This window comes from Pelobates fuscus, chromosome 8 (genome assembly GCF_036172605.1).
Source record: "Pelobates fuscus isolate aPelFus1 chromosome 8, aPelFus1.pri, whole genome shotgun sequence".
NCBI lineage: Eukaryota > Metazoa > Chordata > Amphibia > Anura > Pelobatidae > Pelobates > Pelobates fuscus.
Genome location: NC_086324.1, coordinates 15,761,771 through 15,788,872, shown reverse-complemented (window position 1 = coordinate 15,788,872; position 27,102 = coordinate 15,761,771). Strand labels below are relative to the sequence as shown.

Genomic DNA, 27,102 nt, shown 5'->3' with positions numbered 1-27,102 from the left:
GATACGGCACCTTACAGGAAAGTATTGGATTCAATGCGTTCCTATGAGAAGCGTTGGATGCGTGTGTAGCGCATGCACGTCAGGTCCCCCAATGCTAATTAATGGGGGGAAGAAACAAAAAAACTTTAAGCATTTTTTACTCTTTAAACAAACAGGGAGATTGGGAAGTTCCTTTTTCGGAATATCTGCAACGAACAGTGACAGAAATATTTGTTGGAAAACATAAGACGCACTCTGGCATCTCCAATAAGAAGTGTTTTGACACAAATAATGGAATAAATGGGCAGAAAACCCCCCTAGAATAAAAACAAGAGACTTTACATATCTCTCCCCCAGTGGTAGTTCTCCCGCTCATCTGCATATTGTGCCCTGCCTGTGCCTGGACTAGATTGGGTTGTGATGTCATTTGCTAAAAAGTTTAGTATAAATTTAAAAGAAAATGAAGCTTCTCATGAAACAAGTTTAGACAAGTCATGTGATTATCCAAGTTGTATTCAGCTGTGTAATGTCTAAACAAGTGATGGCTCCTCTTTTTTTTTTTTTAATCCCCTATATACTTATTAACCCTTAATAGGAACACATGGGCTGGGCAGCAGCATTATGGGTAAATAAATACATCATTGTTTGGGCCAGTGTGCAGGTTTCTATATTGCAGTAATGTAACAGTTTCTTAGAATGCTGGTTCTGTCCTGTAAGGTATTTACAATTTAGTTATTTTATATTCAGTAAAATGTGTCATCAAAACATTTTTTTACAGAAATCTTGTAGAACTCCAACTCCCAGATTGCACCATTGTATCACCTCTTTCTGTGATTTCCTAAAATAGAATATTAAGAGAATTCTACCCAGTGTGATTGACCTCATTGATGTGTTAGGGACACTCCAGACACCTGGCAGCCCAGCTCTGACATTCAATCTGAGCAGAAAATATTGTGAGCAGCAGCTCAGGGGGAGAGGGACTGGTGAGGAGCTGGTAACAGAGGGAAGGAGAGATTTCATGTGGATCAGGGAAGGGGCTACAATGTAACAAGACAAAAGCAGAGGACAAGATCCCAGCATCTGAAACAAGGCAGGTTTAGAGCAGGAAAGGTCAGGGTGAAGGGACACAGGGAGTTGCTGTGTGGATCAGGGGCTGTCCTTGTCCTGGGCTCTGAGCTATGGTTGTGCTGCAATTCTCCTTATCACATCCAGCCTTACACTGACAGCAGCTCCTGGGAGAGAGGGCTCAGCAGCATGGGATAGAAGCAGAGAGGAGCCTGGGACAGAGGAGGATCCACTCACCCTTTGGGGTACCAACATGGAGGTCATGGAGCAGGAATCAGAGGAGGTAAGATGGGATTTCTGGTTATATTTTTACCTTTTTGCCAAGTGTGTATTTGCAGTCTCTAGTTTTGCTGTAACGTATAATAATACATCATTAATATTTACCCCATGGCAGGCAGGGGTCGCAGGTTTCCTGTTAAGTGTGACAGATGTATTTTTATATTCTTTATGACATCCTGCCAGGGACATTGGAGGCTGTTTATCTTGTTTATTCAAGCAGGGTGGGGGCTGGCTCAGTACTCTGTGTTATTATTCTATATTATTATTATTATTTATTTACTAATAATCCTTTATTAGGGCAGGGTGTGCAGCTACATCTCCTGCTCTCTGTATATTAGATTTCACATGTTTTCACTTAACTTGATAAAACGTGCTGGGACCTGCTCTGAGAGAATGAAGTATTAGTTGGATTTTAAATACTCCCATCTAATGTCACATCTTCCTTTGCTGTTTAGCAGCTGATCTACTTTGGACCAGAGTATCCCCTGAGCCTGGTACCAGGTAATGTCATCTAGTGCTGGATCCAAATGGGTCACCTCTGGTCATCCACAATACAACTCCTATCAACCTTCATTGACACAATTTTTCCTTTTTTTTTTTTTTACTTTTATTTATTTATTTCCCTTTTATGTCATTGCTGTAAAAATATAAAGTGTCTTAGAATATGTCAATACTATAAAAAAAAAACAAAAAAAACGAGAGAGATTTCTGGGATATTCGCTAAAGAGTGAATTGTTGGCAGTTGGCCAGAGAATTTCATATCATAGGACAAGGAGCAATTCTTCAACCTCACTTTTGGACAAAAAATTAAATTCCTCTATAAGTTTCTTACTATTTCACTTTTTGTGAACAGTACTGACTGTTATCATAGTACTACAGACTCTGTGCATAATTCATTCGCAATCCACATTAGAATGTTATATTTTGTTTTAAGATATGTCAACAATTTGTATAACATACAAGTATGTCCTGTCGAGTCCCTTGCTCTCTGCCAAAGACCTACGTATATCCTCTCTCCGTAATCCCACATCTGATGCTCGCCTCCAAGACTTCTCCAGGGCTGCACCTTTCCTGTGGAACTCCCTTCCCTTCTCCGTTAGACTTTCACCCAGTCTCCACTCATTCAAAAAATCTTTGAAAACACACTTCTTTGGGAAAGTGTACCATTTACACTGTTAGTGGGGTTTCATCCCCCTCCAGCAACTGTCCAAAATAACTTTTTCTAGCAACCTATTTCATTACCCCTACTTATACCCTCTGTGTCACTATAACCCACTCCCTCTAGCATGTAAGCTCATTGAGCAGGGCCCTCAATCCCTCTGTTCCTGTGCATCCATTTGTCCGGTTACAATTACGTGTCTGTTAGTCCACTCATTGTACAGCGCTACGAAACTTGCTGGCGCTATATAAATAATAATAATAATAATAATAATGAGGTACACGCTATGTATAATCAAATTTTATCCACAAGGTGCAAAGCTAGGCAGACACTCCCCTAACTGTCAAACACAATAATGCACAAACAAACCAGGATTCACACAAAAGCTACTGAAAATATAATGAATGCTTTATTTACACACTAGTAGAATAATTAAACATACGCAACAAATCAAAAGAGAACACAGTAAAAAAAGACTAGAATCTGTACATCAATATGTACCAGTATTGCCATCAATATCCTACCAGGTGAGACCAAGTGATGGCGTCCTATCTGGTCTCCATCGAGATTTTCTGCTGATGGCCATCAGCTGCCCAGAGCGGTATAGACCAGGTAGAGTTTGATACAAGTTCCCTTGGAATGTTGCTGGTTTGGTGGTTGTGTCCTGGAAGGCTATTGGTGGTAGTGCTGTTACATTTTGAATTATAGATTCTAGCCCTCTTTACTGTTTTCTCTTTTGTGTTAGTTTTATTTATTTATAAAATATTTTACCAGGAAGGATACATTGAGATTTCTCTCGTTTTCAAGTATGTCCTGAGTCCACAATAGGGTACAATATACAAAGAATATATACATACACACATATATAATTTTTACATATACCAGATGATAAATATATTCACATAAATGTATGTGTTTTAATTTATTCTATTTGTGTAAACGAAGCATCAATTAAACTGTCAGTAGATTTGGTGTGCATCCATTCTGGCACCGTACACTCTTTGAGAGTGCGCTCCTTTTTAGTGTTTTTTTTTTTTTTAATATTAAATATATATAGACCGTTCCAGGGGAGTGGGAGGGAATGGAGAACCAAAGCTATTAATGATGTGAAGCTGTAAGATAAATAAAATTGTAACAAAATTTCAGAGTTGAAGTCTTCAATAAAATGCTGCAAGAATCCACCATATCCGAAGTATCGGTCCATGGAACGTACCAGAAAAGAGAGAGGAAAATCCCTAATGTATCAATTATATTTTTAATATAAACACTAAAAGGAGTTCATTCACAAAGCGTGTAAGGATGAATTGCGATCTCCTCAAACTAAACTGCCCAACCCGATCCTGCGATTCATTGACCCTCTGTACGACCTAAATTCCTTTGGCTTTTTCCCCATTAGAGTGACCTTCTTTATCCACTCAAACTGTTTGCTGTGAGAACATTGATGTTCTAAAAACAATAAAAATTGTTAATTTATTTAAAGAGTAGACCTTCATTTCTCTTGCTCAGGATGATGGAGTCTCTCATTCTATGCTCTGTTCCGCTACAGATCTGGGAGAAGATGCTGGACTTTACATGGAGTTCATGATGAAGAGTCCATGCTACAATGCCATTCCTACAAGTTGTAAGCTGGTTGTGTTTGACACCACTCTGCAGGTAAGTAATTTAATATAAAGTCAGTAATGAATTGGTCCGCTCACTGGACTTTTCAAGTGTTCTAATTTTGCTTAAATGAACTCTGTGTTAGGAATACAAACCTGTATTCCTAAAGGTTTAGCGTTCTCTTCACTTTTTGGGTTATCAGGCCCCTGTGATGGTTAAAAAGGCAAGATTAACGTAATTTATCCCATGGTGCACTGGCTTAACCCCTTAAGGACCAAACTTCTGGAATAAAAGGGAATCATGACGTGTCAGACACGTCATGTGTCCTTAAGGGGTTAAACATGTTCGCTTCACTTCCTCAGTTGAGATCATCAGTCTTGATGGTCTCAGCCAATCTAATGCTTCCCCCTAGGGATGTATTGGGAGGATAGGGTGCATGCGTGACAAATTGCTGTGTCAATCAACGTCTTCTCACAGGAGTGTATCTCTATGGGAAGCGTTCAGTGTCTCCATGCAGAGCATAGAGAAGCTAGCGTACGTCCTGTAGAGATTGTAGGACCTCATCCAGGAAGTTCCTTTACTTCATTTTCCCAGAATGCCTGCAGGAGCAGAACTCCTTCATTAAGCTGTATTGGTGATTATAGTGTCCCGTTAAAATAATGAAAAGCTTGCTTAAATCAAGACCATTTTGGCTGCACCTGGTCCTTTTTCAAGACGCTATCTTGAATGCGTTGTGTATATATGCTAGTCCTATTAAGGGGTGGTGGGAGGAGGAAGCTGTATGGAACTGCCAATTTAATATGCAACATTTAGATCAAAATAGCTGTCTTGGAAGAGGCTGGTGGCGCCCGCTAGGGGCAGGCTCATTGGGTTCAATTAAATAAATCTCACCTTCCTCCCCCCCCTTCGGACCCCCAGTGGCAATGTCACTGTCGAGCTCTTTGCAAATTCTGCAAAGTACCCAGTTGTTGCCAGTGGTGCTTTGTTTTTGCCCCCTGGCTGGAGTCAGCTCATCACAACTCACTGTTTACCGTGCTATTTAAACCGTGATATTCACATTGATTTCCTGGCAATTCTTAATTTTTAAAGCAAAAAGTAGCTGAAAAACTATCTAAGTAAGCTATACTTCCAATTCAGCCATGTTGGGCTAAAATTTGAAATCCACTTTGAATTCCTGACAATCCTCAATCCTCACCTGCTAGTATATAAATCCCAGCGATGTTTCTGTCTCCGATACTAAATTTGCTAACTACACCTTGATTAATATTGCATTTGTGATTTATTCTACGTCCCTCTAAGTCCCTGCCATTTACTAAACCTATGAATTCATGATCGGAGAATAGCACATTTTGAGGCAATTATCTGATGATTTTTCTGTAGCTGAGATTTTCTGTGCATTTCCTTGCTTGTCCTATTCTCTGTAATCCATGGAGATTATTCCCTACAGATAAAGAAAGCATTCTTAGCGTTAGTGGCTAATGGGGTACGAGCCGCCCCCCTCTGGGACAGCGCAAATCACTGTTTTGTGGGTAAGTTTGATTTACATGGTGACTCCTTCAATAATTCAGAATTCGTCTCATATCCCACTGTCTCTGTGTACCAGGACTAGAGTATTCCTGCTTGCCTCATTCCTGCTTGCGATCCTATTGATTACTTTATATATATATATATATTCTACAAATCAATGTTTGTGAACGATTAGCTAGTGCACATTTTACACCCAATACTGCAGCACAGGGGCGTACCTAGAGCATATGGCACCCGGGGCCGGTCCTAGTTTTGGCACCCCCCCCCCCCCCCCCCCACACTTTAAAATGTCCAAAACACCCACAATTTTTTTTAATGTATGTAGCATTGAGCAGTGCTTCCATGTTTCAATGTAAGCATGCTCTTGTATGGAGTAAGTGTGAGTAAATGAATGGGTGTGTTTGTATGTAGTGTTGGCATTTTAATGCAGGCATGCTTTTGTGTGTAGTGTTGGCGAGATGCAGTGGTGTGGTTATATATAATGGTGATGTTTTAATACAGAGGTGTGTTTGTATGTAGTGTTTGCACTGGAATGCAGGGATGTGTTTGTGTGTAGTGTTGGCAAGATGCTGAGATGTGGGATTGCCATATTTAAGGACACCAAATAAGGGAGCTATCTGCTAAACAGCACCCTAATTTGGTATCTTTACATATGGAATCTCACATAAGGGCACCAATTTAGGGAATTCTCTACTAAATAGCTAAAAGATCTACATTTTAAAAGCCTTTTTCTTAATTTTAATATTTAGGTTGTTTAGTAGATAACTCACTTATTTGTTATCCTTATGTGGGATTGACATATTTAAGGACACCAAATTAGGGAGCTATCTACTAAACATATACACAACCACAGATATACAAACGCATTTAGTTATTAAGAGGTCCAACCAACCTCCCTACCTTACTCTGGGAGTGACAAGCGGTTGCTGCTGGGATCTCTGTGCTCTTCCTTCACAGCTCACTTGCACGACCAGTAGTGATGCCGATGCCAGGATGACGTCATACCCCGGCTGCCGGCTTACTGCAGGGCGTACACAAGCTCCTATATGGTCCATAAAAATGTTTAATCTCACTGCCTTCCAGTATATATCTGTCCTATCTGTCTGGGGGAATGTGACAACGTGGATGTATATGTAAGTGGGTGAGTATTACGATCAGGAGAAAGGTATATGGCAGGGTGGGACAGTGTGGTGGATACTATGTCAGTGTGTGCCATTGCACACAGTGGATTGAAGGAGGTGACTGCAGGCGAGGTGGTGAGTATATGGTGTTTTATGTCACGGGTGGGAACAATGGGATTGGGTGTTATATGGAAGAGAGGATATTATGTCAAGGCAGGGCCAGGGTGTATGGCAGGGTGTGTATTATGATACGGTGGAGGTATATAGCAGGGAGGGGATTATGGCAGTGTGGGTATTATATGACATGTTAAAGGGGTATATGCCAGGGTGGGAATTATGACCAGGTAGTGGGTTTATAGCAGGGAGGATATTATGACAAGGCAGGGGTGTATATGGCGGTGGTGTATATGGCAGAGAGGGCAGGGGTGTTGAAAGAGGGTGTGACAGAGTGACTGAGGGAGGGGGTGACAGGGAGACTGAGGGAGGGGGTGACAGGGAGACTGAGGGAGGGGGTGACTGGTGACTGAGGGAGGGGGTGACTGGTGGCAGAGTGAGGGGGTAACAGAGTGACTGAGGGAGGGGGTGACTGGGTGACAGGGTGACTGAGGGAGGGGGTGACAGAGTGACTGAGGAAGGGGGTGACAGGGTGACTGAAGGAGGGGTTGACTGGTGACTGAGGGAGGGGGTGACTGGTGACTGAGGGAGGGGGTGACAGGGTGACTGAGGGAGGGGTTGACTGGTGACTGAGGGAGGGGTTGACTGGTGCCTGAGGAAGGGGGTGACAGGGTGACTGAGGGAGGGGTTGACTGGTGACTGAGGGAGGGGGTGACAGGGTGACTGAGGGAGGGGGTGACTGGTGACAGAGTGACTGAGGGAGGGGGTGACTGGTGACAGGGTGACTGGGGAGGGGGTGACTGGTGACAGAGTGACGGGGTGACAGGGTGACTGAGGGAGGGGGTGACTGGTGACAGGGTGACTGGGGAGGGGGTGACTGGTGACAGAGTGACTGAGGGGGTGACAGGGTGACTGAGGGTGTGACAGGGTGACTGAGTGGCTATGGGGGGATGACAGGGTGACTGAGGGAGGGGGTGACAGGGTGACTGGTGACAGAGTGACTGAGGGGGGTGACAGGGTGACTGGTGACAGGGTGACTGGTGACAGGGTGACTGAGGGGGGTGACAGGGTGACTGAGGGGGGTGACAGGGTGAGGGGGTGACAGAGTGACTGAGGGAGGGGGTGACAGGGTGAGGGGGGGTGACAGGGTGACTGAGTGGGGGGGTGACTGGTGACTGAGGGAGGGGGTGACAGGGTGACTGAGGGAGGGGGTGACAGGGTGACTGAGGGGGTGATTGGTGACAGGGTGACTGAGGGGGGTGACAGGGTGACTGAGGGGGTGACAGGGTGACTGGTGACATGGTGACTGAGGGGGGTGACAGGGTGAGGGGGGTGACAGGGTGACTGAGTGGGGGGGTGACTGGTGACTGAGTGGGGGGGTGACTGGTGACTGAGGGAGGGGGTGACAGGGTGATTGAGGGAGGGGGTGACAGGGTGACTGAGGGAGGGGGTGACAGGGTGACTGAGGGGGGTGACAGGGTGACTGAGGGGGGGTGACAGGGTGACTGAGGGAGGGGGTGACAGGGTGACTGAGGGGGGTGACAGGGTGACTGAGGGGGGTGACAGGGTGACTGAGGGGGGGTGACAGGGTGACTGAGGGAGGGGGTGACAGGGTGATTGAGGAGGGTGAGGGGGTGACAGGGTGATTGAGGGGGTGATTGGTGACAGGGTGACTGAGGGGGGTGACAGGGTGACTGGGGGGGGGGTGACAGGGTGACTGAGGGGGGGTGACAGGGTGACTGAGGGAGGGGGTGACAGGGTGATTGAGGGGGTGACAGGGTGACTGAGGGGGGGTGACAGGGTGACTGAGGGGGGGTGACAGGGTGACTGAGGGAGGGGGTGACAGGGTGACTGAGGGAGGGGGTGAGAGGGTGACTGAGGGAGGGGGTGAGAGGGTGACTGAGGGAGGGGGTGAGAGGGTGACTGAGGGAGGGGGTGAGAGGGTGACTGAGGGAGGGGGTGAGGGTGAATTTACAATAATGTTTCTTACCATGATTCAGGGGCTGTCTCTCTCCATCCCAGCCCAGGCAGTGCAGGAGGTGCAGGCAGAGTGGCCGCAGGGGAGAATCCTGTCAGAATACACGCTCTGCGCCCCCTGCTGGCACACTCCATAACAGCATCCCTGGTGCTCAGTGATGACTCAGAACACAGGCTGGGAATCCCCTCCCTGTGCTCTGACTCACTCACTGAGCGCCGGAGCCGCGAGGGAGAGGACGACCAGCAGGAGGTACAGAGTGTGGCACCCCCCTACTGGATGGCACCCGGGGCGGACCGCCCCCCCCGCCCCCCCCTTAGTACGCCACTGCTGCAGCATCAGACTCCAGGAAGTGAACCTTCTGGGAAAGGATACAACTAATATAATTTGAAGGGAATGTATGCACTGGACATTAATTAATATTATTAAAGTATTTACTGCCAGGAATTCTATATATTCTCAGATTCGGCATTAAATTAACTAATCAGATTTAACAAGGAATTTGTTTGTAAATATCTTCTCCCCCCCCCCCCCCCCCCCCTCCCGCCAGATGTTCTATTTTGTCCTAAAATGTGCAGTTTCCTTATTTCGTTTTTTTTGTTTGTTTGTTTGTTTTTTTTGGCTATAAACAATGCTTGAGAGGTTTGTGTGTGTGTATGTGAGACGTATTCACGACGTTGTCCTTATGTTTGCGTTTGATTATTTACACGTATACAGTGACTTTTGTTATATTGTTTAAATAGATTCATATTGTATTGTATAAAAATATATATATTTTTTGTTACATTGTATATATGAGCCGTAAAACTGGTAACATTGTATTTGGTGTCTCCGTAGGAATGCTGACAATCACAGATTTCATTAACATTCTGCACAGATATTACAAAGCCCCCATGGTAAGAACACACTCACACATACTCAGGGATGCTTGCTGCGGATACACAGCCCCCCCTTCCCCTTATTTATTCCCAGGTGCTAGTTGCAAAGCTTGACTTGTTGTTGATGACTGATAATTACATTCAACAGTATTTTGAAGAGACCCAGTGACCTCTGGCAAGGGAAGAATTGGGTTATATTGACACCCCCATGGGGTTTGGCAGCATTTTGGAGTATGCAGACATTCCTGAGGTCTTCAAGTGTTGGAATTATATTCCTTCTGACATATTTTATAATTGTATAGTGCGTTTTATAATAAAGTCCCATTTATGGATTGGGGGGGGCGGGTCATTATTTTCCTCTGATTAATCAATAATGTGAATTTTCACAGAAATATTTAAAAAAAATTTTATTTCAGGTTCAGATATATGAATTGGAAGAACATAAAATTGAAACCTGGAGAGGTAAAATTAAACCAAGTATTATTTGTTTTGATTTTGTTATTTCAGCTGTTTAGTATATAATTTGGTACAATTAGATGGCATTGCCTCTATTTTAAGGTTACCAAATAAAACCAAAATAATTATCTTGTGACAATAGTATAAGTGGAACTCGATCACGTCCAATATAGAACTTTCTCCTATTTTTAATTAGGGTTATATGATACCATGCAAAAAAAAAAAAAAAATAGAGATGTACAATAGTGTTAAACCATATAAATACGTTGTGATTTAGTGATCAGTGAGCAATCACTTTATTCCTGATCCTTTAAACAGAAAGGCTCTTATCTTGTTAGCACCTGTGCTCTCTAGGCAGCATGCCACCTATAACGACTAATGTAACCTCCAAAGAAGAAGAGAATGGAGACAGACTAGTGTAGTATATTAAGATGAAACCTGTTAAAACCATATACTGGTACTGGATTTGGCCAGTGATAGCAGGAGGAAGTATGGCATTTCCATGAGAGACTCAGGTCAGACCTTAAAACTTTCAAGGAGAGAATCAAAAATCATGATTTGCTTCACTAATAAAAAAATAATTAGGTTAACGAGTTCACTAAGCAATCAGACCTACATGGTAGTTATGGTGAATCACAAAGAACCCAATGTCCACACATATATAACGCGCAAACAACTTGTGTGTCTCGATTTTCTTGCAACGTGTTTGCCTTTTCTATACATAAATGATCGCCATACGCACTGCTTGGGGGTAAGGAAGACGGTTTCCCTGCTTTTTGTCTTTCAGAGGTTTATTTACAAAATTCATTCAAGCCTTTGATTCACATATCACCTGGAGACAGGTAAATCTGAATTCTGATCTCCCCACAATGATATTCCTTACTGATTATCAAATTCACTAAATTAAACATTCGTATCCAATAAAACAAGCTGTGAATTATACCAAGTTGACCTCACTGAACTATTCAGAATTTACCTATGAATACCCCCAAATAAATGCTGTAGTCTGCTGTTTATTGGGTTTATGTGGAGATATTTTGAGACAAAGTTGGATTATTTGTTGATATTTGGAGCCAGATTCAGATTGTGTTGCCAGCAAACAAATTTAGCCTTGTTTCTATTATTTTTACCTGTAAAACACAGCGGCTCACAATATTCCTAATCACCCCAAAAGCAAATTGAAATAAAATGTTACTGTGATATTTACGTTTTCAAATCCCACTTGGTATTTAAAACTCCAAATTGAGAAAATATTCCTTAAATCTTAAAATTCAGCTTCTAGTGCGAAACCTAGACATAGATTATTAAGGAATCCTCTTATCGGGGAGAATATGTGACCCCAATGTCCAGTCTTGCTCCTTCAGCGGTAGCCTGACCGCAACTCCCACCACGCTCTGGTTGGTAAAGCAATATGGTGATTGCTGTAAAAACAAGAGATGGAGGTTGGACACCCCTGATAGACACTTTATTTTCCAGCCTGTTCCATGCCGTCTATTCCCTGATCAAGAACAAAATCCACCGTCTTCCAGTGATGGAGCCCATATCCGGAAACATTCTGCACATCCTGACGCACAAGCGGCTGCTAAAATACCTGCACCTTTTTGTGAGTAGAACAAATTAGATTTCATTTCCTGATCTAGAACTGTGGATGTGTGAACTTGGATCTAGGTGCTCCCTAGTTCTGCTGATCTCCATTCGACAATCAGCTGACATCGGTCCCAATTTGGCTCAACCCAAACTCTGACTAATTTCCTTCAGGTTTAGTCTCCCAGTTAATGGTCTCATGCAAACTGAGAGGGGTCCCTCCTCCTATCTTACTATATTACCTAATCCAGAGACCGTGTGCCGGGTTGTGATTGGGCCTGCCATTATGGGTTATTTTTCATGTTTATAATTTTTACAGGGAATCAGTAAATTACTTAAAAGATATATTCTTGATAACATTAGTGGAAATGCTGCCTCATTTGTTCTTAAATTTACAAGAGCCAATATGGCTCAAAATGCATTGGTGCATTCTTGATTCTGGGTAGGGCGTAATCTAGGGAGGGAGAAGGGCTTTATTGCAGCCTAGAATTGCAGAACTGGATTGTACCGCTACCTGGTTTTAGCCAGAAAACTATACATGGGGTAGATTGGCATTATAACCACAAATAGCCACTTTATTTTTAATATCCTAATGACATTTGTGGGAGACCGCATCCCTAAAATAAAATAAACTTGCAGAACGTATATATTCACAAGTAATGTCTGCACACATTCCATGCTCAGACTGTATAAATATAGAAATGTATGGGTGGAGAAAAGAGAGAGATCTTTATACTGACCAGAATGTTGACTATAATTCATAGTCCTATATAATGTTGCTTATCTTCAAATAAAATCGCAGCACATTAAAAGTCTGAAGAGTGCTCTCTTATTATTATTATTATTATTATTATTATTATTATTATTTGCTCGATGAAGTAGCATTGCAGCATTTGTTTGCTGAGAGGAGATTATTCTTCAGAGTCTATCTATCGCAAATAGACAAGGAACCTGTGTGTTGTTGTTATTATTGCCATTTATATAGCGCCAACAGATTCCGTAGTCATACCGTTGTGAGATCTGTTGTGTTTGACTGTGTGACCAATCTGTCCACGCCTGTAGGGAGACACTCTGCCCAGACCACGCTTCATGCAGAAGACCATTCAGGAGCTGGGAATCGGGACGTTCCGAGATATCGCCATCATTCAGGACACTGCTTCAGTCTACGGTGCTCTAGAGATCTTTGTGGAGAGGAGAGTGTCCGCCTTGCCCGTAGTGAATGAAATGGGTGAGTTAAATGATGACTTTCTCCAACACACAAAGTCAGAGAACATGCTATAGAGAGATTCTGCTAAACTTCAGGATGTCATAAAACTGGAAGATAGCATGGGATAGCTTAGTGGTTAGTGCTCCTACAATAATGTCTTTAATACCTGTTCAGTTCCCAGCAATTGTAATGCAGACTTTCATCCTTTTATATATGAAGGAAGGATGTTCTAATAGAGTGACAGTAACATTAGTGCCTTCTTGCATAAAATGAAGATTATATAAAACTACCGCTAATGTGGTACCATAACCACTACAGTGTGCGCTGGCTGTCCCACAATGTAAGTAATCAAATCGTTTTAGAACTTTGTGTCTGGGAGCACCTGCTAGGAACATCTGTTGGCTATCCTGGGCTATGCACCACAGAGAGCTGTGGTGGTTATAGTACTCGGAGTGTTCCTTTAAAGCCATGGACATGTTTCTTTACTCCCTTGGTTACCAGTATGTGTAATTCTATACCCACCTGTCTGTAACAATGTACCTAGTAATAGTTGTAAAATTTCGCAAATGCTCTGGATAAACAGATAAATGATACACAGTAAATGCTACGCTCATAAAAATGAACACTCCGATACGATCAGATATCGCTGTCAATAAACTTGCTGTGCAGCGTCTTACAGAATTCTCCTTCCCTGCACTGTGCCATCCCTCCTTCCTCTTTCCAATGGATGGCATTCCATTAATGCTGCAGACTTTGTACCAAACTTCCGGTAGGTGACCTCCTGGCTCGGAGTCCGCAGAATTGGCAGTGGGCATGACATTTGTAAAAAGGTTTTACACAAATCTTTTTAGGAATTTATGTACTAAATGTCGTCCAACTGCAGTGAATTGAAAACTATATTGTAAAACGAAGGCAATTCTAGCCAAGCTGTAACTATAGAGGTGTTTAGGAAATTTTCCAAATCCATTATTATGACATATATGTCAAGTACAATATACTATTGAATAATATAAAGTGTGTTTTAGAGGAGATTAGTCTGTGAACCATCTTCCCTTTCCAAAATAGAAAGACACGTAACGTGAGACTAGACGGCTAGCTAGGGTTTCTGTCTGTCAATCTTAGTTATACTATGTAACGGCCCTTTAAATACTCTGAATTTATTTGGCATATTTATACAAGGATCCTCAAAATAACGTGAGATAAGTACAAGCATTTCTCACCTCTTGGTAATTCAAGATATTTGAGAGACGCTACCTGAACATTTTAAAGTGGAAGTCCTATGGAAAAGAAATGCAGCTTATTTAATTGAATGCGAGATCCTGCGCTATGACTCAGATTTGGTTTATAGTTCTAGCCGCAGACTGTAAACTGTTAAATAAAATGCACAAAAATCAATATTAATGTATTCACTAAACAAATCGTAGAACCTTGCAACTTAAACTCCAATAGAAAATTTAGGCCATATTCGCAGATTTGGAATAATTCTTTAACTCTACAATTTGGATATTAAGATGTTTTGCATTTTTTGTTTAATGGAATAGGGGAAAGGACTGGGGGGCGAAATGCCAACTGCTCATTAATGCTTTAACCCTGTGAGAGCTGGGAGTATTTAGCAATGCCAAGGGACATAAAGCAGTGTAATAACCGCTGAATAATCATTGTATTTCTGTGACATTTGTATACCTAGGAAGAAATAGGCAATGTGATTACAATTAAGCACATTTTAACTCTTTCTGTGCAGGTATGCTGCTCTCTGATAATCCCTTTCCCCTATAGAGAGATGTAACCCCGCTATACGCTGCTCTCTGATAATCCCTCTCCCCTATAGAGAGATGTAACCCCCGCTATACGCTGCTCTCTGATAATCCCTCTCCCCTATAGAGAGATGTAACCCTGCTATACGCTGCTCTCTGATAATCCCTCTCCCCTATAGAGATGTAACCCCGCTATACGCTGCTCTCTGATAATCCCTCTCCCCTATAGAGAGATGTAACCCTGCTATACGCTGCTCTCTGATCATCCCTCTCCCCTATAGAGAGATGTAACCCTGCTATACGCTGCTCTCTGATAATCCCTTTCCCCTATAGAGAGATGTAACCCCCGCTATACGCTGCTCTCTGATAATCCCTCTCCCCTATAGAGAGATGTAACCCTGCTATACGCTGCTCTCTGATAATCCCTCTCCCCTATAGAGAGATGTAACCCTGCTATACGCTGCTCTCTGATAATCCCTCTCCCCTATAGAGAGATGTAACCTTGCTATACGCTGCTCTCTGATAATCCCTCTCCCCTATAGAGAGATGTAACCCTGCTATACGCTGCTCTCTGATAATCCCTCTCCCCTATAGAGAGATGTAACCCTGCTATACACTGCTCTCTGATAATCCCTCTCCCCTATAGAGAGATGTAACCCTGCTATACGCTGCTCTCTGATAATCCCTCTCCCCTATAGAGAGATTTAACCCCGCTATACGCTGCTCTCTGATAATCCCTCTCCCCTAGAGATGTAACCCTGCTATACGCTGCTCTCTGATAATCCCTCTCTCCTATAGAGAGATGTAACCCTGCTATACGCTGCTCTCTGATAATCCCTCTCTCCTATAGAGAGATGTAACCCCGCTATACGCTGCTCTCTGATCATCCCTCTCCCCTATAGAGATGTAACCCCGCTATACGCTGCTCTCTGATAATCCCTTTCCCCTATAGAGAGATTTAACCCTGCTATACGCTGCTCTCTGATAATCCCTCTCCCCTATAGAGATTTAACCCTGCTATACGCTGCTCTCTGATAATCCCTCTCCCCTATAGAGAGATGTAACCCTGCTATACGCTGCTCTCTGATAATCCCTCTCCCCTATAGAGAGATGTAACCCTGCTATACGCTGCTCTCTGATAATCCCTCTCCCCTATAGAGAGATGTAACCCCCGCTATACGCTGATCTCCGATAATGCATTAAACTGCCCTGTGTCTGCTCTCATTGCTGCAGGTCAGGTCGTGGGATTGTACTCTCGCTTTGACGTCATTGTGAGTATGATTTAATGTAATATTTCTAAACTATTGCTGAATAAACCCTCGACATATCAGTAGTGACCACTCCCCCGCAGCAGAAGATTCAATCAGTGTCCTGAAATCTATGTCTTAATTGTGAATGTAATTCTATCATTAGGGGCGCAGTGTCCATCTGTAACTATAAACCACCCATCCGGGGCCGTGCCAACAAGTGCTGTCATGTTTATTTTGGTCATGTGTAGTTTACAGATTGCAGCCCTGCAGTTGGTATTTTTAAACGCAAGCAATATGGACTGTATACGGAACATATTATAAACAGAACACACTTGGTGATACATTATCAGATTGTACATTATACATACTGCAGGGGCTGGTGATACATTATACACACTGCAGGGCCGGAGATACATTATACATACTGCAGGGCGGGGGGTAGAAACATAGAATGTGACGGCAGATAAGAACCATTCGGCCCATCTAGTCTGCCCAATTTTCTAAATACTTTCATTAGTCCCTGGCCTTATCTTACAGTTAGGATAGCCTCATGCCTATCCCACGCATGCTTAAAGGGACACTCCAGGCACCCAGACCACTTCTGCCCATTTGAGTGGTCTGGGTGCCAACTCCCACTACCCTTAACCCTGCAAGTGTAATTATTGCAGTTTTTTTATAAACTGCAATTATTACCTTGCAGGGTTAACTCCTCTGTGTCTATAGCACAGGTTTTCTGTGCTAGAGCGTCGCTGGACGTCCTCATGCTGTGTGAGGACCTCCAGCGTCGCTCAATTCCCCATAGGAAAGTATTGAAAGCATTTTTCTATGCCGTGCATGCGCATTAGGTCTTCTCAGCCAGCGGGCAGGATCAGTCTTGCCCACCGGCGAATGTAACGAAGAGGAGGAGCGTCGACGAACAGAAACCACCGCCGAGGGACATTGGCGGGGGTCTCAGGTAAGTGACCGAAGGGGTTTTCACCCCTTCAGCAACTGGGGATAGGGGGTGGGAGGGAGAGGGGACTTGCAGTGCCAGGAAAACTCCCTCACTGTGTTAACCTCTACCACTTTAGCTGGAAGGCTATTCAATGCATTCACTACCCTCTCAGTAAAGTAATACTTCCTGATACTATTTTTAAACCTTTGCCCCTCTAATTTAAGACACTGTCCTCTTGTTGTGGTAGTTTTTCTTCTTTTAAATATAGTCTCCTCCTTTACTGTGTTGATTCCCTTTATGTATTTAAACGTTTCTATCATATCATATCCCCCCTGTCTCGTCTTTCCTCCAAGCTATACAGATGCATTATACATACTGCAGGGCCGCGGATACATTGTACATACTGCAGGGCCGCGGATACATTGTACATACTGCAGGGTAGCAGATACATTGTACATACTGCAGGGTAGCAGATACATTGTACATACTGCAGGGTAGCAGATACATTGTACATACTGCAGGGTAGCAGATACATTGTACATACTGCAGGGTAGCAGATACATTGTACATACTGCAGGGTAGCAGATACATTGTACATACTGCAGGGTAGCAGATACATTGTACATACTGCAGGGTAGCAGATACATTGTACATACTGCAGGGTAGCAGATACATTGTACATACTGCAGGGTAGCAGATACATTGTACATACTGCAGGGTAGCAGATACATTGTACATACTGCAGGGTAGCAGATACATTGTACATACTGAGGGCAGCAGATACATTGTACATACTGCAGGGCAGCAGATACATTGTACATACTGCAGGGCAGCAGATACATTGTACATACTGAGGGCCTGAGATGAAGTGGAGGGTTCACTTCACTTGTCCTTCCTGCTCCAATCTCCTTTTCTTCTTCTCCTACTTTACCTTTGTGCTCCTTCTGTCCCTTCCTGCTCCTTGCAGACATTCCTGCGGACGCCCACAGGAGGTTTGTAATGTGGGATGTAGTGGGTGGACCTAAAGGGGGCAGGCCAGTGATGTGCCCATGAAAGGGACAGGTCGAGAGAAAAAAGGTACATCAGCCTGGCTGCCTGCCATTCATATATTCAGGGCCGACCATGTACCAAGTGCCCTCAATGTAGCTTTCTGGGGACAGTTCCCGGATTCAGAACGACAGAGCCCTTTATTCTGCAGGAAGTAAAGGAATTAAATAATTGAGGTAGTTTTGTTGGAATTCCTGGCATAGTCAGTAGATTTCCTTCCAGCAGAAAGGGCAACACTTTTCATGTACTGCTCACCAGCAGGTAGAAGTTATATGTCCCAGAAAACATGGTAAAAGTGGTGAACTGATCTTTTGTCATTCCAAGAGACACATGGCTCCCTCTGCTGGTAATCAGCTAAAATGGACTTCTGTTATTCTGTTTTATGTGCTTCACAAACTAAGAGACAGTATTTGCAATATTTTTTATATATTTACACATAATAGATTCAGTAGAGTTATATTAAAAAAAATTAATATAAAGCAACCATGATTTCTGCGTTACATTAATTATTCTAATCAGAGTTTTCTGTTTCTCTAAATGTCATCCCAAATTGTTCTCTCTGCATCTTCCAGCACCTGGCAGCACAGAAAATCTATAACAATCTGGATATAACTGTCCACGACGCCCTAAAACTGCGGAACCTGTGTTTCGAGGGAGTCCTCATGTGTTACCCGTATGAAACCCTGGAGGTTGTCATTGACCGTATAGTGAAGGAGCAGGTTAATATTTATATATCTAAATTCTGGTGTACCGTGCATCTAGTATGATGTATGCAGTGCGCTCAACTTCTGTAAGAGTAATGCATCTTTATTCTATAGCAGGGGAAGGCAAATGAATGTGCTATTAGTCATAATGCAGCAAAGCATCGTGGGAAATGTAGTGCAGAGCATCTGGAGTGCCGAAGGTCGGCTACCACTGCTGTATAGTGTCTGTTTACTGAGATTCCTCTCAATTACTTAATTCCTATAATACATTACAGTTTAAAGTTCTTGTATTACTATAAGACAACGGATATGCTGAAGGTTCAGACAGCTTGTACACAGAGCTTACAATCTGAAGGTTCAGACAGCTTGTACACAGAGCTTACAATCTGAAGGTTCAGACAGCTTGTACACAGAGCTTACAATCTGAAGGTTCAGACAGCTGGTACACAGAGCTTACAATCTGAAGGTTCAGACAGCTGGTACACAAAGCTTACAATCTGAAGGTTCAGACAGCTGGTACACAGAGCTTACAATCTGAAGGTTGACAGCTTGTACACAGAGCTTACAATCTGAAGGTTGACAGCTTCTACACAAAGCTTACAATCTGAAGGTTCAGACAGCTTGCACACAGAGCTTACAATCTGAAGGTTTAGACAGCTTGCACACAGAGCTTACAATCTGAAGGTTTAGACAGCTTGCACACAGAGCTTACAATCTGAAGGTTTAGACAGCTTGCACACAGAGCTTACAATCTGAAGGTTCAGACAGCTTGTACACAGAGCTTACAATCTGAAGGTTCAGACAGCTTGTACACAGAGCTTACAATCTGAAGGTTCAGACAGCTTGTACACAGAGCTTACAATCTGAAGGTTCAGACAGCTTGTACACAGAGCTTACAATCTGAAGGTTCAGACAGCTGGTACACAGAGCTTACAATCTGAAGGTTCAGACAGCTGGTACACAGAGCTTACAATCTGAAGGTTCAGACAGCTGGTACACAGAGCTTACAATCTGAAGGTTCAGACAGCTTGCACACAGAGCTTACAATCTGAAGGTTTAGACAGCTTGCACACAGAGCTTACAATCTGAAGGTTTAGACAGCTTGCACACAGAGCTTACAATCTGAAGGTTCAGACAGCTTGCACACAGAGCTTACAATCTGAAGGTTCAGACAGCTTGTACACAGAGCTTACAATCTGAAGGTTCAGACAGCTTGTACACAGAGCTTACAATCTGAAGGTTCAGACAGCTTGTACACAGAGCTTACAATCTGAAGGTTCAGACAGCTTGTACACAGAGCTTACAATCTGAAGGTTCAGACAGCTTGTACACAGAGCTTACAATCTGAAGGTTCAGACAGCTTGTACACAGAGCTTACAATCTGAAGGTTCAGACAGCTTGCACACAGAGCTTACAATCTGAAGGTTCAGACAGCTTGCACACAGAGCTTACAATCTGAAGGTTCAGACAGCTTGCACACAGAGCTTACAATCTGAAGGTTCAGACAGCTTGCACACAGAGCTTACAATCTACGGCATGTCAGACATCTTGGACGTAGATCTTACAATGTTTACTCGGCTAATAGACACAGCTTGCTGTCTAGTTCAGACCATTTACAATTTAGAAACAAAAACAGATATTCAGATAGCTTGTACAGAGAGCTTACAGTCTGAACTTACAATTAACCAGTTATTTGTAAAACTTTTCATTTGTTTTTCTGCTCCCCTGCCCCCCCCCTTTATTCTCATTCTATGTTTATTTTCTTTGTTCCGTTCGGTGTCCCCTTTTTTCCTTATGTAGGTCCATCGATTGGTGCTGGTGGATGACGATCAACGGCCTCGTGGAATTGTGTCCTTGTCTGACATTCTCCAGGCCCTGGTTTTAACCCCAGCAGGTATTGACGCCCTTAATTCCTAGCCCTCCGAAGGCTCTTTTCTACTTTCACCCTGCACCTCCTCCTTCTCCTTGAGACACAGGTACGCTCCCCAAATTCTTAGTCAGGAGCAAGTGTGGGTGTGCGAAATTGCCTGCACTGCTCACCTCTGTTTCTGCTCTGGTGCTCGTTGGCACCTTTGTCCTTCAAACCTCTGCATTTGCTCCTAAGCTCTCCTTAGCTGCTTTTTATTTCTACACCTTCCTGTGTTGTAGGTATTGGCTTCTCTTTGTCTCTTTTCCTACCTCCTTTGCACCAATGTTCCTTATACATCTGAACCCTCCAGCTGACACTCTGTTCCTTACCAATTTGGATGAGACTTTGTAGCTGAGATCTTGTCATTTTGGAACCCATCCCCGACCCCTGTACTTTGCAGCTGACATGTTGCTAATTTAGGACCCCCTTGCTGACCACTGCATTTTGCATATGAGGTCTCCTCAGTTTGGATGGATTCTTGAACTTTGCAGCTAAGACCTTGCCAAAGCAGGGCCTCCCACCTCTGTACTCTGCATGTGAGATCTTGCTACGTGCTGCCATGCCAAGAGTATGGGGGCAAAGTACAGAGCTACGCGCTTATTTTGTGCTGATTGATGAGGTGTTGTGCTTCCAAACACTGCACAGACTAGCAGCTTGTTTGTGTTGCTCCATTTGTACATGTGGATACATATATATAAAAATATAAAGTCACAATTTTTTGTTTTTTTTCTGATTGGAGGAAAAACTGTTCATATTGCATGTTCCTTTATTTCCTTCCCTGGTAATACTCCTATCTGCGGATATTGAGAATGAGATGCAGTGCGTATTTGTCCAGCACCAATTTATGGCCGTCTCAAAGCATCTTTCTTGTGACAGGTGAACAGTTTGTCATTCAGTGATGACATCATCACTATGCCTTTGTGAAACCATTCTATTCCTGAATGTACGAGGTGGTAGCAGATGAATTCTGCTGGTGATATATCCTGTAAATAAATCCTTTTACCTCTTACACGTTTCTTCTTCTTCTTCTTCTCTTCACAGGTCTCGACCGTAATTCCTTGTGATGAGACAATGGATGTAAAGCTAGACTGGTTGTTGCTTTGGACTTTTTGTGGAATCTGAAGAGCTTTGATGATCTCGTGGCTTGAACGCGCCAGTGGGTTTCTGGAAGAAAGACTCCAATCAACAGTTTAATACGAACGATCATCAAAAAAAGATAGGACACTTCCCTAAATGGATTCTGCCATAGCAGACTCCTAGAGCGAGACCTATTCGGAGACCTAAGTGACTCCTAGAGCGAGACCTATTCGGAGACCTAAGTGACTCCTAGAGCGAGACCTATTCGGAGACCTAAGTGACTCCTAGAGCGAGACCTATTCGGACGTCTGGGATTTATTGCAAACAGAATAATCCTTACATGGAGAATATGCCACAGACTAAACTATTTCCCGTTTTTTGCAAATATGGGCTCTCTTGCTGTGATAATACTGGAACGGAGAATACTACAAATAGTCATGTTAACGGATTCCTACGAGTTCGATTGCCATAGGGATTTGGCAGTTTTTGGATACCCTGACATTGATTTAATGAATTGAACTCTTAATTCCGGGATTTATTAAGTGCATTTCCTCCAGCTCCTGATGCAGGCAAAAAATTATATATTTATATTGGACTAATTTTTGTCTGAAACGGTGATATCCAACATTGGGTGCCCCCGCTGTTACTGTGCTAGATGTCTTGCGATTGCTGAGCGAAAATGATGCAAAAAATAATTAAGAGCCATGTTTGGACATCCCCGATCTATAATGTTCTTGTGCAAAGCAGCCATTTTTTTTCTCCCACCTCTTTGGTCTGGTGTGTGTATTGGAAGCCATGGCTTAATCTCTGCCTCTCCTGCCAACACCAGGATTGGTGAACTGGATTCACCAAAAATATATTTATATTTTTTGTTTATTTTGTGTTGGTAAAAAAAAATCATACACCATATAGGGAGAGGTTAGTCATATTTCATTAATTTTATAGTGGTAGTATTCCTTGACAGTCAAAAAACATTATTCAAAACATTGAAACAGATAATGGCTTTATACAGTGCTGGTTTCTGCTGCATAGATAACTATTGTATATTTTTGGAAGTGGTCATAAGACAACCCTCTAAAGAGGATTCATTATTAAATGACTGCTAGAGCTAAGATATGTTTCTTCATTCTATGAGATGCCTGTTTTTTGTTTCATGTATATTCTAAAGGACTGAATCTATTGATATTTCACCTCTTCTCAGCCTTTAGCCTTTCATCTGTTTACTGGTGGCAATGGGTCGAGGTAAGATGTTCTGATAAAAAGACAAACCTACATTTATATCTGTAGCAGACTGATTTCTTGTGTTACAGATCTTTTCGCATTGCACAGCTCACCCCTGTTGTATTCAAGGGGTTAAACTAATGCGGCCATTTTATTCATTGCTTTTAAATACATTTTCATGGTTTCTTTAAATCAACTCGTTCATGCACATTTTACAAATATTTATATCTGCTTTTGCTATGGGGAGCAGTTGCTTTGCCAATAACTTGCTTGTCCACTTGAGAGATTTATAAGGGGGTGGGGGGGGAGGGTGGGGTGCTGTGTGTGTGTGTGTGTGTATGTATGTGTGTGTGTGTGTGTGTGTGTGTGTGTGTATATATGTATATGCCTATGCCAACAGTAGATGAAGGTATTGTAAGTCAAGTAGGAATACAGTTTGTATAATATATATGTACATAGCACTTACAGGTGTACTCAGCACTTTACAGGTTACATTACAGTAGGGGGAGGCACAGTAAGTACAGTAGGTAGGCAGTTTGTATAATATATATGTACATGGCACTAACAGGTGTACTCAGCACTTTACAGGTTACATTACAGTAGGGGGAGGCACAGTAAGTACAGTAGGTATACGGTTTGTATAATATATATGTACATTGCACTTACAGGTGTACTCAGCACCAGGGCTGCGGAGTCGAGGAGTCGGAGGAGATTTTGGGTACCCGGAGTCGGAGTCGGTGCATTGTTTGCCGACTCCGACTCCTACTCATACTAAATTTAGATTGGAATTTAAAAAAGCAAGTTTCAATGTCCCAATTCAGAAAAAGTTATAATTAATGACTTCTCTACTGTAAGAATAAAGACCAATGCATGCAGTGCCTCACGTAACCGCAAAACGGACACGTGAAGAAGCATGCTTTTCATGTGCTTCACTATATGGCATGCAACGCACAATTAGAAGCGGCAATACTTATACTTTCCATAGTGTTGTGTTCTGCTGTTACAGGGAACGCAGCGCCCATGGGTAACCTAGCCTCTCACTGACAAGGGATTAAGTAAATATGTTTTTTACAGGACAACTCGCTGGGGAAGCACTTATTTAATGGTTAAGTGTTTGCTTGAACTTAAAGACTTCATAGAAGAAATGGACAATGAACATCTTGCATTAACTGAAAGCCAGTGGACACAAACAAAAGAGCTGGAGACCCTTCTTTCTCACCCCTTCACTGTCACCAAGAGTTTGCAATGTGACAATCTAACCCCGGGTAAATTCCTCTTGGAATGGAAGAGCCTGTTATATCGCCTGAACAAAAATGGGGGGTTATTAGCTGAGGGCATTGCATCTTCAATGATGAAAAGACAGAGTCTTTTGCTGCAAAATGAAATCTTGTTAGCGGCTATTTAGGTCGACCCAATGAGCCGACTTTTGTTGAACAGTGAACAGACTGCTACTGGGAAAAAGGCCCTCCATGATGTAGCAGTTCGCATGAAGGGATTACGACCTGAAATACCTCCACTGGATGAAGTTCTTTTAAGCAATAGTGGTAAATCAGGATCATCTTCTTCAAACGAAGAATTAGATTTTAATTCCTTCTTAGACAAAATGGAAGGTTCTAAAAGAAAGCGAAGTCGCATAACCGTTACAGAACCAGTAAATGTCCAAATAAAAAAATTCCAACAGGAGTTTTATGAAGCACGAAAAGAAGTTGAAAAGTATGATCGCTCATCAAAACTTACTGTTGAAGAAGCCATCCTTGTTTATCCAGAGATCGTTAGTGATGTAGCCAGAATAGTTACTGCAATGCCACCCACCCAAGTCAGTGTCAAAAGATAATTTTCAGCCCTAAAAATAATGAAGTCTGACTTAAGAGCCTCTATGAAAGAGGATCTGGCAGAGATCTTCCTTCGAACTCTACATTGAATTGATTTGCATTTGCTAAGCCTATAACTACATTTCAAGATTAATATAAACCATTTCTAGGTTTTACAGATTTTGGTTTTGGTTCATATAGATAAGCTTTGTGTTTGTTCTAAAACAACCAAATAACGTGGTTTGTATTCTTGAACTGGTAAAGTTCCTGTTCCTGATGTTTATGCCTGCTGCTACTATCCAGCCACTTGATTGATTAATAAAATCATTTTTATAAAACTTTGTTGTTTTCATTGTTTGTCTTTTACTTAAACTGTTCAATACAGTAGACTGTTAGCTTCCCAACCAGTAGTCCTGTGGTAATGACATGAATGTTGCCTTTCTTTCCTTCAAGGAATGTATAAAATACATTTGCATATTAATACAGAGGAGTCGGAGGGGAAAGTCGGAGTCGGAACATATATCTACCGACTCCACAGCACTGCTCAGCACTTTGCAGGTGACATTACAGTAGAGGGAGGTACAGTAAGTGCAGTAGGTATACAGTGTATGTATATTTTATTTATATAGCGCTAACAGGTGTACTCAGCACTTTACAGGTTACATTACAGTAGAGGGAGGTACAGTAAGTGCAGTAGGTATACAGTGTATGTATATTTTATTTATATAGCGCTAACAGGTGTACTCAGCACTTTACAGGTTACATTACAGTAGAGGGAGGTACAGTAAGTGCAGTAGGTATACAGTGTATGTATATTATATTTATATAGCGCTAACAGGTGTACTCAGCACTTTACAGGTTACATTACAGTAGAGGGAGGTACAGTAAGTGCAGTAGGTATACAGTGTATGTATATTTTATTTATATAGCGCTAACAGGTGTACTCAGCACTTTACAGGTTACATTACAGTAGAGGGAGGTACAGTAAGTGCAGTAGGTATACAGTGTATGTATATTTTATTTATATAGTGCTAACAGGTGTACTCAGCACTTTACAGGTTACATTACAGTAGAGGGAGGTACAGTAAGTGCAGTAGGTATACAGTGTATGTATATTATATTTATATAGCACTAACAGGTGTACTCAGCACTTTACAGGTTACATTACAGTAGAGGGAGGTACAGTAAGTGCAGTAGGTATACAGTGTATGTATATTATATTTATATAGCACTAACAGTTGTACTCAGCACTTTACAGGTTATATTACAGTAGAGGGAGGTACAGTAAGTGCAGTAGGTATACAGTGTATGTATATTTTATTTATATAGCGCTAACAGGTGTACTCAGCACTTTACAGGTTACATTACAGTAGAGGGAGGTACAGTAAGTGCAGTAGGTATACAGTGTATGTATATTTTATTTATATAGCGCTAGCAGGTGTACTCAGCACTTTACAGGTTACATTACAGTAGAGGGAGGTACAGTAAGTGCAGTAGGTATACAGTGTATGTATATTATATTTATATAGTGCTAACAGGTGTATTTAGCACTTTACAGGTTACATTACAGTAGAGGGAGGTGCAGTAAGTGCAGTAGGTATACAGTGTATGTATATTTTATTTATATAGTGCTAACAGGTGTACTCAGCACTTTACAGGTTATATTACAGTAGAGGGAGGTACAGTAAGTGCAGTAGGTATACAGTGTATGTATATTATATTTATATAGTGCTAACAGGTGTATTTAGCACTTTACAGGTTACATTACAGTAGAGGGAGGTGCAGTAAGTGCAGTAGGTATACAGTGTATGTATATTATATTTATATAGCGCTAACAGGTGTACTCAGCACTTTACAGGTTACATTACAGTAGAGGGAGGTGCAGTAAGTGCAGTAGGTATACAGTGTATGTATATTATATTTATATAGCGCTAACAGGTGTACTCAGCACGTTACAGGTTACATTACAGTAGAGGGAGGTACAGTAAGTGCAGTATGTATACAGTGTATGTATATTTGATATATATAGCGCTAACAGGTGTACTCAGCGCTTTACAGGTTGCATTACAGTAGAAGGAGGTACAGTAAGTGCAGTAGGTATACAGTGTATGTATATTATATTTATATAGTGCTAACAGGTGTACTCAGCACTTTACAGGTTACATTACAGTAGAGGGAGGTACAGTAAGTGCAGTAGGTATACAGTATGCATATTATATTTATATAGCGCTAACAGGTGTACTCAGCACTTTACAGGTTACATTACAGTAGAGGGAGGTACAGTAAGTGCAGTAGCTATACAGTGTATGTATATTATATTTATATAGCACTAGCTGTTGTACTCAGCACTTTACAGGTTACATTACAGTAGAGGGAGGTACAGTAAGTGCAGTAGGTATACAGTGTATGTATATTATATTTATATAGCGCTAACAGGTGTACTCAGCACTTT

The 27,102-nt window shown here is 42.3% G+C and overlaps 1 protein-coding gene across 3 annotated transcripts; it reads left to right on the top strand.

Annotated features, from left to right (window-relative positions):
• Nucleotides 1-894: 894 nt before the first annotated feature.
• On the top strand, nt 895-22,522 carry PRKAG3 (protein kinase AMP-activated non-catalytic subunit gamma 3). Of its 3 annotated transcripts, none has more exons than XR_010085192.1 (13): nt 895-1,327; nt 1,782-1,824; nt 4,029-4,135; nt 5,529-5,610; nt 9,656-9,714; nt 10,113-10,158; nt 10,940-10,994; nt 11,629-11,755; nt 12,799-12,964; nt 15,931-15,968; nt 18,501-18,647; nt 20,433-20,608; nt 21,583-22,522. XR_010085192.1 is itself a non-coding variant. In XM_063429295.1 (13 exons), exons 1-13 carry the CDS (start codon nt 1,298-1,300, stop codon nt 21,603-21,605), a joined length of 1,020 nt encoding a protein of 339 aa, XP_063285365.1. In that variant the 5' UTR covers nt 897-1,297; the 3' UTR covers nt 21,606-22,522. The 3 variants fall into 3 exon arrangements, 1 of the variants encoding a protein (XP_063285365.1); XR_010085191.1 differs by having other exon boundaries at nt 897-1,327; nt 1,779-1,824; XM_063429295.1 differs by having other exon boundaries at nt 897-1,327; nt 1,779-1,824; nt 20,433-20,526.
• The last annotated feature ends 4,580 nt before the right edge of the window (nt 22,523-27,102 follow it).

Bases quoted from the DNA above. Each gene is read 5' to 3' on its own strand.
- PRKAG3 (XM_063429295.1), top strand. From the start codon at position 1,298: ATGGAGGTCATGGAGCAGGAATCAGAGGAG. The intron at 10,995-11,628 runs GTAAATCTGAAT...TTTATTTTCCAG, and splicing joins CACATATCACCTGGAGACAG to CCTGTTCCATGCCGTCTATT. The intron at 12,965-15,930 runs GTGAGTTAAATG...TCATTGCTGCAG, and splicing joins GCCCGTAGTGAATGAAATGG to GTCAGGTCGTGGGATTGTAC.